The 14,953-nt window shown below is 39.9% G+C and overlaps 1 protein-coding gene across 2 annotated transcripts in view; it reads right to left on the bottom strand.

Annotated features, from left to right (window-relative positions):
- The window catches only part of cdkal1 (CDK5 regulatory subunit associated protein 1-like 1), a 292,036-nt gene that overhangs the window by 101,664 nt on the left and 175,419 nt on the right, over positions 1-14,953 (bottom strand). For both annotated transcript variants that reach the window (XM_031298668.2, XM_031298667.2), the window contains exon 10: positions 10,726-10,871. In XM_031298668.2, the coding sequence (XP_031154528.1) occupies positions 10,726-10,871 (146 nt within the window). The remainder of the gene's footprint in view (positions 1-10,725; positions 10,872-14,953) is intronic.

Raw genomic sequence — 14,953 nt, 5'->3', positions numbered from 1 at the left:
TTTTCAAAGGTCAAGAACACATAACCCCCAGGGAAACCAACCTGAGGGAAAACTGCAGAAGGTCTGAGGGCTGCTCAATGCCCAGCCTCCCTCTATCAAAAATCCCTTTTTTGGTTACATGATGGCTCCTTTCTGCTCAACTCAACTAAGCCTAAAATTCAACATTAATACTGCCAGACTCTGCTCCTCTGCACAACCAATCCCCAACTCACAGATTCATTACTATTTTTTTCCAGGCGTTTCATCTTTTGCCCCAGTGAATCAAAGAAACTTAATCCTCGAGAGTAGTTGAGGGAACATCAGCCCAGATATTATGACAAACTACGAAATAACCGTGGAAAATCCTCTGACCACGTTCACTCACTCTGTAACAGCTTTATTCCACCATAACAGGATTTTCTTCATACATCGTTGCATAAAGACTGTACTTCATTATGTGATTTTAATTGATAGAAGCAAAGAGAAAAGGGTGCAGAAAATATGGTCTGTGTTGGCAGACAAGGACACATTAACCATTTTAATGAAATAATTATTCTACTGATTGTTGAAATTATGCATGGCAGAAGACAATTCAGTTCTAACAACTTGGAAAAATTAGTTATGTCATTAAAAAAAAGTATATTTAATGCATTTCTTCTCTCTGGACATGGGGGACTTTAGTATTTGCAGTGTGAATTAGGCTAAATATTACAGCAGAGAACAATGGCATTATACATATTAAAATAATGTCATAAAACCAGCATGGAAGAATGAAAAGCGTGCAATGAAGGAATGAATAGACTGTAGCAGATGAATATTCTAAAACCTACACTCAGAGTCAATAATGTTCAAACATAGGATGTACCCTAAGTTGAACTTAATCAGTTATACCAACAGCTCTTTATGTTGCAGTGGTGCTTTTATTATTCTCCAGCACATCCATAGTATGAACACACCAGTCTGTTGTTCATAATGACCATAATCTTAAGCAACACAGAATTGATTTTCTTCCACCAGTTCCTCTACACATGCTTCAATAAGGGTCAGAGAAGCCTTGGTTTGCCATTAGCTTTGATAAGTGTGAATGAGCTTCCAGTGACAGGCGATCTGGGCATTCAACCTTCGAGAGACCTTTACACTCTACATGTTTTAGAGTGGAACAAATCAAATTGTTCGAACGAGCTCTGCCGTATCATCAGTGTGAAAAATTAACTTTTTTTTCTCCCCAGAGTGCTGTGTTTGGTTGGTTTCTAGGAAAATTGCAAATGCATACTTAATTAGTGTGACTAGTTTGTTTTACTTTCCACTGCTGGAAACTTTCTGCGTTGTTCTACAGAAGACCATGGTGGCTTTTTATGCTGTAATCTTTTCCAGTTGTTTAGATATAACATTATGTAGCTTTGATTTTTGTGATGGTGATATTTACTGCTTCATGCTTCTTAGTTTGTGACCAGAAATACAACATTTACCTCAGAAAGACTGCAGTGTAAAGTATCAGTCATAAACTCCCAGAGATCACCTACTGAGGAGCAGCAGTCTCACAGGACTCCTAGTTATTGAAGGCATTTTATATTTCATGGGCGGTCTTTGAACGTCAATGTTTGTCAAGACTGACCAATAATCTCTGATCTTAATAATGCTTTTTTGGTTTCCACATTACCCGGAGTTGTTTATTTCCTTTAGTTTCAGGAGTAGTTATAATCCCACCAAGTCTCTCTCCCCTTTCATGTCTTCAGCTGTCCTATATAAATAAAGGCCTAAAATGCCCAAAACATAATCTTAAAAAAAAGAAGAAAAGAAACACAGGACAAGACAAGGGCTTTCAAACATCTTGCAGAAAAGAAACATTACACCAAATATCTGTCTGCAGAAAATAAAATAACAAAAATGCTACCAACATCAGATACCTTTAAAAAATGACTCAATAGATGTTGCCTTAAGTCCATAACGGAGTTCAAGATGCTCAGCCATGAAGGTTGTCAAGGAGGGAGGTCTGATGTGTCTGCATGTATGAGTGTGTGCTGGTTTTCTCTGATAAGAAAGGCCAGAGGTGTTTGAACCCTCATGACCTCTGCAGTGTTGGTGGCATTAAGCTGTTCGTAAAGAAAAATACATTAGTCTTCTGCTGTGTCTGTGTCAGTCAGATAAGCTCTGACCCTTACACATACCTGCACAAGGTTCCTGTCTGTCACATTCTTAGAGGTGAACTTTATATGGCTCAACAAAGAACTAATTGTGAGAATCTACAGTCACCGGTGAGTCTGAGACACACACACACACACACACTTCCCCTTTTACCTTGAGTTGTTCCGGTGCACCAGTGCGAAAAGTAGAGTGAATCAGTAAGCACACTTTATGACATTCACTCACACACACACACACACACACACACACACACACACACACACACACACACACACACACACACACACAGCATGGTGTGGGGCCTTCTTTATCAAGTTAAGTGTTTGAAAGAGAACACGAAAAAACAACAAAAGATAGAAACAGGTCCATGTAGCCTGTGGCTAAACAAATACATAAGTTCTAGGCTGACTATTACTGTAAAGGACAAAAAAGCAGAACAAAAGATTAATCAGAAGTTCAGCAAAGGAGACAAATCCCTGGACATACTGTATGTATGTATGTATGTATAGATATATATTAGGGCTGTCAAACGATTACATTTTCTTAATCGCGATTAATCGTTGAATTTCTATAGTTAATCGCGATTAATCGCATGTTTTATCACATTATTAAAATTCTATTATTTTGCATTTCAGAACTGTTTTTAAGTACATACTAACAATGGAAAGCAATTCTTACCAGTATATCTTGATTGGGAATCAAATGAATGCAAAGAAAGTGACTTTATGAACTTGATTTTAAGATTTGTATTTCTTTATTATATATTTAATCTAGTCACACATTTGAATCTAGAGTCAATATTAGTGTTGGGTATTGTTTGGTTTCGATACCGGTGCTAGAGCGGTACTTTTAAAACGGTACCGGGGCCTTAACGGTGCCTGAACCGATACTTTTTAAGAAAGTTAAAAAAAAGAAGGGTACTAAACAGTTGGCGACATTAAAGAATGGCTTGTTTATTGCTAAGGCCATATCGTCAAAATTAAATGTTTAATAATAATGTAATCACTATAACAATAACTTATTTCACTAGTAAATAGCTGTTGAATGACAAAAAAACAAAACAACAATTTTGAATGCACCACAAGGCTGTAAATTACCAGTTTCATTGAACGCACCGTCTGTGTTTTTCCGACGGCAGCTGCAGACTGCTGACAGCTACATCCCGGTGTTGAATCCTCTAAATACAGTCACACCTTACACTGTCAGCATTGTAACCGTGTTTAATCCAGCTACTAGCTAGCGGTAGGCTAACGTTAGCTGCTGTCGAGTATAGTGTTAACTAGCGTCACGTGCAGCGGTGTTTCTGTTGCCTGTAACGTCTGTTTCAGAGCATCAGAGAGAAGCGCAGGCATATCAGTGGCACCAGAATGAGGCACCAAAATCTGCGTTGCTATTCCTGCAGCAGCAGGATGTGTTACAAGGAAGTACGGCAAAATAGTAGCCTGTTAGGCACGACGCAAAGCCGAGTGAAGTAAAAATAAATTAATAAATGGCGGCATGCAATTAATACGATTAAAAAAAATTAACGCATTATGCTCGGCCCTTAATCGCATCGCAATTAACGTGTTAATGCTAACAGCCCTATATATATATATATATATATAAATACATATAAAAACAAGTATTAATTAAAGCTGCAAGCAGCGATGGACGGGCCCTCGCTCCTCTGCGCGCGACGGGGTTACCGGCGATCGCCGCTCCTTGCGACCGCACTCAGACACCGCAAATCGTCACCAATGAAAAGGGAACTCCCTGCTGAGTTCAATGATACCTCACACAAGACTCTACCTTAGATGGGTCAGCATTTATGAAAGGGGGCGGGCAAAACCATCACCAATGAAGAAGCAACTCTCTGCTGAGTTCAATGACACCTCACACAAGACTCTACGCCATACAGTTCATTAGCTGTGAAAGAGGGCGTGGCTTACGCATAGGGGGCGGACCTAATCATCACTAATGAAGAAGGAACTCTCTGCTGAGTTCAATGACACCTCACACAAGACTACCTTAGATGGATCAGCATTCATGAAAGGGGGCGTGGCTTAAGCATAGGGGGCGGGCCAAACCATCACCAATGAAGAAGCAACTCTCTGCTGAGTTCAATGACACCTCACACAAGACTCTACGCCATACAGTTCATTAGCTGTGAAAGAGGGCGTGGCTTACGCATAGGGGGCGGGCCAAACCATCACCAATGAAGAAGCAACTCTCTGCTGAGTTCAATGACACCTCACACAAGACTCTACGCCATACAGTTTATTAGCTGTGAAAGAGGGCGTGGCTTACGCATAGGGGGCGGGCCAAACCATCACCAATGAAGAAGCAACTCTCTGCTGAGTTCAATGACACCTCACACAAGGGTCTACCTTAAACGGTTCAAATGTTATGAAAGGGGGCGTGGCTTAAGCATAGGGGGCGGGCCAAACTATCACCAATCAAAAACAAACTCTCTGCTGAGTTCAATGACACCTCACACAAGACTCTACCTTAAACGGTTCAAATGTTATGAAAGGGGCGTGGCCTGAGTAAGTGGGCGTGGTGATATCATAGGGGCCAGCTCATTATCACATGTAGACCACACATTCTAAGTTTCATGTAAATCAGATGATGTTTGTCATATAAGGTGCATTTCCTGTTGCCAGCGGGGGGCGCTATGACCAAAAGTCAAATATGGCCTGTAGGTGTCCTCAGGCCTGGACTCTTGTCAATCGTGAGAAATTTCGGGCAGATACGACAACGTACACTCAAGTTACAACAACTTCTTTGTTCATCGCTAAACACTCAAAATGGCCACCACGCCACGCCCACACCGTCTGAAGAAAAGTTTTTCTTTTAATAACTTTTCATCTTTAAGGTGTTGGGATGATAGAGACCAAGTTTGAAGTCCATCGGATGAAATCTCTAGGAGGAGTTCGTTAAAGTATAGCACCTTGTCTTTTGGGCCTACTTCCTGTTGCCACTAGGGGGCGCTATGACTTTAAGTAAATATCGGCCTTTATTTGTCCTCAGGGTTGGACTCTTATGAATCCTGAAAAGTTTCGAGCCAATCGGACAATGTACACTTGAGTTACACCCACTTCCTGTTTCGGTGGCGAAACACACAAAATGGCCGCCCCGCCACAGCCACGCCCTATGACGAAAAGTTTTTCCTTTAACAACTTTTCATCTTTAGCTTCTTAAGATGGCACAGACCGAATTTGAAGTTGATCAGATGAAATCTCTAGGAGGAGTTCGTTAAAGTACGACATGTGGAAATGGCCAAAATCGCACTAATTTCGAACTTTCAATTTGAAATGGCGGACTTCCTGTTGGGTGTAGGATATGGCTCCTATGACGTTTTGTGTGCGTCCTGACTTGATACACATGTGTACCAAATTTCGTGAGTCTACGTTAAACGCACTGCAGGGGCTCCATTTTTTTAACTTTGTAGGGGGCGCTAGCGAGCCATTTTTGGGCGCTTTTTCCCGAAACCCTTAAAATAAGTACATTTTCACCAGACTTGATGCGACCGCCAAATTTCGTGAGTTTTTGAATATGTTAAGCCCCTCAAAAAGCCAATTCATTTGCCGGGAAAAAGAATAATAATTACTTCAGTTTCAATAGGGCCTTCGCCGCTGTCAGCGCACGGGCCCTAATAATCAGTCAGTGTTTCTATTTATATTGCTATCAATCGAGGGAAAGTTGGCAAAGGATGCAATTATCTTTTATTAACAATTATGTTGTTGTTAATACCACATTCATCTCTGCAAATTCTCAAGTCCGCTGGAATAGCAAAAAGTGTTTTTCTCAAAAGTAATCAAACAATACTAATTCACCATCAAACATCAACTTGTTACAACCATGCATCTAAAGGCAAAATACTTGTACTTTCCCAAGATGTTGTTCAGAACATGCCTCATCACTATCTCTTCCTCTTTATATCTCTCTATCATCTCTTCAATGTTACTGTAAGAGCCATATATCAGGATTAGGTGCTTTAAAAAGACAAAAAAACAAAAAAAACAAACACTGTTTTACACATACACATTCTTGTATGCTCTTACTCTCTCTTTAACACAGAAACTCACACACACACACACACACACACACACACAATCCATACACTTAAATACACAACGCTTTAAATGTAAGCAAGTCAAACATAGAACAGAGTGCCAGAGGGAAAAATAAAAGGGAGGTGGGGAAGAATGTGAGGGAGAAGTGTGTGGAGAGAGAGGTGATGTGAGAAAGAGAGAGCAAGTGTGTCAGAGTGATCTAAAGAGACATACTGACTCACATAGTGACTGATGCACAAATACCACACAGAGACACACACACACACACACACACACACACACACACACACACACACACACACAGAGACACACACACACACACACACACACACACACACACACACACACACAGAGTGGGAGTGTTTTTTGGCTTGTCCGAAGCCCTGGCCTCTCTCCCAGACCCTGAACTGCACCCTAGCCATTACTGATGCAGCCAAATGGGTCAGACCACTGAATGTGTACTGGTATTGATTTTACACAATGGACTGCACCAGTGTGTGTTTAAATGTGTGCGTTTAGGTAACAGACGCCAGCAATTGAGTAACCACACACACACTCTCACACGCGCACACACACACACACACACACACACACACACACACACACACACACACACACGCGCACGCACGCACGCACACACACGCACGCACACATATACAAAGACTCACACAAAAGGGTAGCCAGACAGATTATGTAAACAAGATCTTATGATGTGCTACCCTGCTTGTGGCGAGAGAGTGTGCGAGTGTGCGTGTGCGTGTGTGTGTGTGTGTGTGTGTGTGTGTGTGTGTGTGTAGGATCTTTGTGTCTCCCATGACCATTTGCCACAGTGTGTTATGATTTCGGCCAGATCAGTGTCACTGTTTGAACTACCATTGAATACTAAAAAAACAACTGGAGACGGGGATAGAGACATCTACTCCAGGCTAAACAATTGTCTAAAAAGCAATGCAGCGTACACACACAGAAAGATAAGCATCTGAGTCAGTGTTAAAGCAAACACAGCAGTATCACTTCTCAACTCAAGGCCCCTTCAGAAGGAACTTAAAAGAGAAGATTTAAAGGAACGGCAAAGTTGCCTTGTTTTTGAGTAGCCTAAATAAGTTTATGGCACGAAAGTAGAAGAAGCTGCTGTTCTTCCAAAATGAATTGGAGTTGCTTATCATGTTAGAAGGTGGAACCAGAAGTAACACAACACAAACAGAACAAAAACAACCTTCCTGAATAGGAAACGCTTTTTTTAGAAACGCTGTTGCTAATCCAATTCAACCGATATGAGATCACAACCAGTGTAGATAATAATATAGCAGTTAAGTGTTCAGGGTAATTATTCTGATGTTTTACAATTACATTTAAGTGACACTTTTAAGCCAACAACCAAATGAGGGGTTATAAGAAAATGTGTACTAACAAATGACAAGAAAAAAGCAAGTCAAACACAGAACAGAGCTCTGGCAGAGTGCCAGAGGGAAAAATAAAAGGGAGGTGGGGAAAAATGTGAGGGAGAAGTGTGTGGAGAGAGAGGTGATGTCAGAAAGAGAGAGCATGTGTGTCAGAGTGATCTAAAGAGACATACTGACTCACATAGTGACCGATACACAAATACCACACACACACACACACACACACACACACACACACACACACACACACACACACACAGTCCATCCATACACTTAAATACACAATGCTTTAAATGTAGATAGCTGTACAGTGAAAATAGAAGTCTTGTTCACCTATATTTAGATATTATATATTGAAGCTTGACTGTTGACCTACATGAAGCAGTTACATGAAATCTATTGACTGCTGCAGCACATGGCTCTCATCTGCAAAATCAAAATTATTTTAATCTGCAACATCAAAAGACATGTCTGTAAACATATAGATATTAATACCTAGGATTTACACATGGAAGTCAGACTAACATAATTCAACAGAGAAATGTACACACTATACTGTAGCTAACTAGCCAAAGTGCTGAATAAGGTACATACTCTCATGAGTATCTGGATATCGATGGGAGTGAATTCATGTCCGTCCGGTGATTTGACTTTGTTTCTAAAATAAGTACTTAGTCTGTCTCCCTCACTGTTTCTGTAAATCTCTGACATATATAATCAAATGAAGCAGAAATACCTTATACCATATTGATCTCAAAACATGCATTGTGTCATTTAATTCCAGGAAAAATGATTACTTCCTTAGAAATAAGAGGTTGTCATCTAGCAACAGCAATAACATGCTTTTACATACCATCGCATACATAAAGATCTTTCTTCTAAATCACAGAACAATACCAAGAGATTCAAGGCAGACTCATTTTAATATGAATCCCTTCAGAATGTATAATCATGGCATCAATTCAGTATTTATTCACTACTCCTGATGTGCACTGCCATAATTAATCATACTCAAATTCCATGACAGATTATCGTTCATACAGTAGAAGATTATGTTTGCATCATTTCTTATCTTTTGTGCTATGTCAGAGGTCAAATCCAAGCATTATGTGCATGTCAGGATATATATATATATATATATATATATATATATATATCAGGAAAGCTTATGTTTAACTCTACGGAAGAGGATTAGGGCCACATGTGAAAGCATTCTGAGAAAAAAGTCTCATTCTGACTTTATTCTCAGAATTCTGACTTTAAAAAAAAGCCTTTAACTTTTCTATTAATTCCATGTTTGAAATGTGTAACCTTGTAAAGTACTGTTGAATGAGAACTGACATAAAGAGGGAAAGACTGCAGCAAAAGAAAGGTTAAGAAAAGAACACATCACTGCCATCTTTCTAAACCTAATTTTTGTGCAGCTAAAAGGAAAGCTATTTTGTAAAAAGCTTGCATTTGCTATATATGACAGCAAGACTAATCATACTTTATAATATCTTTGCTGAGATATACATTATTTGAAGCAGTACTTTAAAAAAGTCTAGCTAATGAAGTTAATATCATTCATCATGTTTACTACAAAGTTCCACATTCAATATTTCCAAGATGTAAGTGTGACATCCCATATGGCACTAAAGAACATCTTATTAAATTGTTAAGACAGAAATGCAGTTTGCATAACCAAAAACATTAATGCACAACTCAAATTAAACATTCACTCATATTTAGTCTCACCCATTTGAGTCTAAAAGAGAGTGATGCTCAGAGAGAGGGAGGTTCTCTAAATAAACCTATGAGCTGTCATGAGAAGTTGGACACAGAGGCACACGCTTAGACACAGCATATACTGTACACATCTGACACAATGGTGTGTACACATGTGCGAGTGTCCATATGACAGTCCCTCCAGAAAAACGGGATTATGCGATCGCATAATTCAATGCATAATCAGCCAAAGTCCGCATATTTTTGTGGGGGCCGCATTTTTTCAAATACGCCGCACTTTGGCCGCATAAATTGCCCGCATAAATTGCCGATTTCCGCGCAAAATATGCGGGGCTTGCATGATTTCATGATCCACGCATTTTCGTTGCAAAAAGTCACATATATCTTAGCAGAAAGTTGAAAAATGTTGCGTTTACTTCACACAAAAGCAGTCATTTTCACCTGTTGCCATGGGAACGTTATAAAATGACGTTATAAAATGACGTTATAAAGTGACGTAATTACGCGACGTGAACATCATCGAAAAGCTGCAAACCCCGCGATGAAGCCATGATCAAACCGCAGTTTTTGCAAGTTCCCGCAATTTTTGCAAGTTCCCGCAATTTCATCGCATAAAATTGCATAAATATCCCGCATATTCCATCGCATTTTTTAAGAAAATGTGCCCCATAATCAAGGATTTTTGCCCGCAACAATCACAAGAAAACTCCACATTTTTCTGGAAGGACTGATATGAAGGTGAAGTTTACAGTATGCTCAAAAACATAAATGCACACTCACAGCGTAGAAATTGGATGGCGCTAACACACAAGCTGCAAGAAGTAAGTTTTAGTGCCCCTCTGAACTGACTTTGTTTCACAGTGAATAACGTTATCTCACATCCCGTTCACTGTTCAGGTCGCTACTTCAGGCTGCGGCAGACAGTAACGTTGTACATCGCGGATAAAATTGTTTGTAAAAGTCGTTATATTGTTTTGGGGGACAATGACATGGCTGAATAGCCAGCTTGTCTTGATGTCAAACATACTGTCAAATTATATTTACTGATTGCCAACTGTACACAATGTTATTGACTTCGAATCTTGCTAGCATAGCCTTAGCTTTCTGGTTCATAGCTGAGCTAAAGGGTTCTACGAGCTGAGCGGACTATAAATATCTACCGTTGCTAAGGGTGGCAAGTCATATCTAAGGTCCTTCCTATTTCCTGGAGCAGGGAATAACGTTTGCATTGCATTAGAAACTTATGGGATGGGAATGATTGTTCCAGGTATTAGTCTAACCCTCAGACATTGCCAGGGAAACAGAGTTATTGCTTGGAAAACCTTGTGTGTGTTAGGTTCACGCCTCGCCGTCGTCCATTAATACCTGACAATGGACACCTCGTCGGGCATTAACCCCTACATATCCTATCTTACCTCTCTTTGAGGAAGTCCACCACTTTTTTGAAGTCATCGATGCAATACTCTCTCTTCATGTCCATCAGGACGCTGTCAGAGGCCGACTGCACAGGAACATGAAGGAAGGCATAGACGCGTGGATGATTCAATATCTTAGCCATCTCCTAATGAGACACAGAGAAGAGACAGACAGAGAAAAAATAGATAAGGGGAGACAAGAAAAAACATTTAGGGGTTAGGGTTTGGAGAAGAAAGGCAATAGTTGTTGTCCATGTTACATGTCAGTCTGAGTCTGAACTACTGTTGCTCATTGGTTTGCTCAAAATGAGTGATAACAGAGAACGGCAACTTTAAGTTTAATTTTAATATAACATTTATAATGTCTCAAAATAGCAGTTTTCTGTTGATTGACTAAATTACTTATTAGCAATTAGTTTACCAATGATGGAGGAAAGGGCAGACATTCTGAACAAGTGCTGTCCATTAGCCATGGGAGTCGTGAATCCGAGGTCAGAAATGTAAACTGTGTCGGTACTTTTATGTGACTACGTGGTTTAGTCAATGCAAACAGAAAGAAGAGGCAAAATCTCACAGTGATTATTGATAGCAGCTAGGTTTGGAAAAAAATAAGGTTCCATTAACATTCCTGCTTCTTTCTATACTCTTTTCACTCCAGACCTTCTCCAATGCACTGCCTCTTTGTCTTGTTTTCTATGTCTCTTATATTGGAAAAAGAAAAGCACCTTGTAAAATTCATCGTGTACCCACTAGATCCAAAGTCCAAAGAATGGTTCTTTATGTCTGAAAAGTCGAAAGCTTTTACCGAAGCAGGGAGGTCTAAATCTCAGATCAAAATGGTGTGAGAAACACTCACTAGGTACCTTTCTGCTTTCGCTAAAAGAGTTTTACAAATGCTTGGGGGTACAGTAAGTGCTGACTATAATAACTGCAGTCCATAATGCAGAAAGCAGGTTTAAAGTGTTTAAAGAAAATGCCATTATCAGATACTCATCGGACTGTGATGTTCAGTGCATTCCAGGAGATGTGTTTTGAGATGAAGGGATAAATTGAAGGAACAAACACTGAATCATGAAATGAAGAGACATTCAAAATCTGCATTTGATCTGAACAACACAGAATTGTGTCTTTTTTGTCTCAGCTCTTAAACTTTCACCAAGAGCAATTGCACAAGTGACTGTTTTTTAACACACCACATTAATTGGGAGAGTTGCAGGTTTTTCTTCTTTTCTTTCATTCTCACTTTCATTTCCTCAGTAAAAGAACAGGAGAGACCACAGATGTCAGATTTTTTCTGATGGACATAATCAGAATGCTATCATTACCATGCTAATCACCACAAGAAGGAGAAGGAATACGAGAAAAAAGAGAGGGGAGGAAGAAATGATTTAATGATTTCCTACAAGTATATGCTGATTGCAGTCCGTTTTCTCAATTAAGATCTATTGTAGAATGTTCCCGCACGCGCGCGCACACACACACACACACACACACACACACACACACACACACACACACACACACACACACACACACACACACACACACACACACACACACAGAGCTCAGTTGCAGCACACCATAGGGGGTTGAACGCTGGAAGCTCCAAATTAGAAAGAATTAATTTGGTTGGAAAAAGGAGCTTGATTGGTGACAGACATCAGATTGCTGTGTGTGTGTGTGTGTGTGTGTGTGTGTGTGTGTGTGTGTGTGTGTGTGTGTGTGAGAGAGAGAGACAGTGAGTGAAAGAAAACATGTAAAGGAGCATGCGTTTGTGTTTTTACTGTAAATGCTTTCAAAGGTAAAAGAATGGTAGTGATTAGGTGCCCACGTGCTCAAGTTACTCCTCTGATAGTTATGCTCTAATTTTACATTACATTAAAACATTTGTAGATTTGTAGAGTGTACTTTAAAATTCTGGTGAAAAACCGTTTGGAGTCCACAACCACAGAATTGCAATACAGGGAGGTACAAAAAATTAAAAACTATGTCCAAATTATACAGGACATCATCCCAAGTCATCAGTTAATCAGATAACTGACCATGCAAACTAAAAAATACTATCAATAAATGTCTATTATGCTACATGAGGGAAATGTACTGTATTTCTGTGCGGGTTTAGCCATATAGAAACTTTTACTTTTTTCTCTGTATTTACCTTTCCAAAACATGTGCAATCTTTTTATATGTGGTACTTTGTGCAGCAAGCCCTAAGTGAGCACTTCAACTATTGAAGTCTGCGCTTATCATTAATAACATACAGTAGTTGATAGTTTATTCTAGTACATAGAATAGACCCGGTATGCTAATACGCTTCCCCATTCTTAGTATACATGTCTATTAGCTATCAACAAGGTGTAATTAATGATAATTATGTGCTGGTCACAATAGGTACATTAAGGTAAGGTCCCAAGTCTCATTAGATTCACTGACAGTGATAACTCCCCAATGATGGCAGGAGAGCCCACAGATTGTGTGCATGCCTACATTAATGTGTGTTGCAAGCATAGGCAGAAATCGTGGGGGGGGGGGACTTCCGAGTACAAATGGAACGCACTAATAGTTGTGGAACTCCAGTAAGTAGGCTGGCAAGGCTATTTTATTCACTTCAAACATTGGATGAAGTGATTAATTTTTTTAATACAGATGTGAGTGAGTCATTAATTAATCATGACACAAAAATGATAAGCAATGTATTTTTCCATGAGTCCGGCCTGCTATGTAAGTGATAACGCGCTACGTGGTAGCTTGTTTAATAGTTTGTTGTATAGTAAGTCATCCACTACAACTAATAATAAGCCTTTGTGTGAATTGATATTAGGCTCATATTGTAGATCTACAGTTGTGTTTTGCTCAATATGATAAGTGGCAGATAAGTGGGCTTGCTGCAGTTGAGTCGGGTCTCAACAGTGGGTATGCTAGTTTGAGTAGCAGGGCACGGTTAATGGCAACGTAGGATTAATCTATAAGGGCAGGACTTTTCATTCACACAAGCCATTTATCATGTGTGTGACAGAAAGCGTCCCATCCTCCAATGATTATACAGTACACTGATATCAATCTCTCTAGTTACCGATCCCTGTGGAGTTAAGGCCTTTTCTATGTTTGACTGCTGCTGACAGACAGTTTAGTGAGTCTGAAGTGAAAATGATGCTGTGATGAAGCTATCGTTCAGCAGCACCTGGTAACAATAATTTAAGTGCTGCTTTAATGCCTTCACTCCTGGGTGGATGAACTATCCAGCTCAAGGCAGAATTCAACAAGCTTAAACAAATTAAGTGTGCAAGTGGTTTTTTTTTGTTTTGTTTTTATCAGTCTTGACAGTTGAAGCAGTATAATATTGTTTCTCTATCTCTGTGCCCCTTTCTACTCCCCCCCTATCTCTCCCATTCACACAAACAGACACACAATCTTTTCATCTTTGGTTGATCAGCTCAGATAAACACATGAGCCAGAAAGGATATGTCTTAACTGGCTTAGCTCAAAGGACCCAATATCTACCCCCTCAAATCAGATATGACCGAAAAGAGCATATATGAAAAAGAGAGAGAGAGCCGGTAAAAGCTGGTTCGGCTCCAAGCAGCCTCAATAATTACACCCTTTTAACTCCCCTCTTAATTCTTTTGAAATATTCTATATAAGGATTTTGTCTATTGCTCTCTGCTCTGTTTCATGCCTTTTCATTAGCACCTTCCTCCTCCCTTTTTGTATTTTGAGCAGAACACAACACATGCATTCTCTGTCATATACTAATATTGTCAATATTAGTATATGGCACATACTTTACTTTCACACTTACACTCACACACACACACACACACACACACACACACACACACACACACACACACACACACACACACACACACACACACACAGACAGACAGACAGACAGACAGACAGACACAGACACAGCTGGATTCCCCAGAGTGCCAACACAGACAGAAAGGGTTACAGTCTGGTGTAAGTGTACGTTCTGAAACAAACCCAGAATAAGTAGCATCTAACTGCATTCGCACACACTCACAGACTATACACAAACCCACACATAACAGAGTATTAGCAGGGTTCACCCAAGGGAGTCTGTAAAGAAAATTATTCTACAAGCTGTTCCCAGGATTATAAGTCAGGTCCCCATGTGTGTGCACTGTGCACTAGCACAGTCGGTGCGAACTGTATTCCGCAGCAGATAGAGAAACTGAGCTCCCAACGGTATTAAACATTTCAA

Source organism: Sander lucioperca, chromosome 10 (genome assembly GCF_008315115.2).
Source record: "Sander lucioperca isolate FBNREF2018 chromosome 10, SLUC_FBN_1.2, whole genome shotgun sequence".
Lineage (NCBI taxonomy): Eukaryota > Metazoa > Chordata > Actinopteri > Perciformes > Percidae > Sander > Sander lucioperca.
The sequence above is the reverse complement of the archived record's forward strand: the minus strand, read 5'-3'. Positions and strand labels throughout refer to the sequence as shown.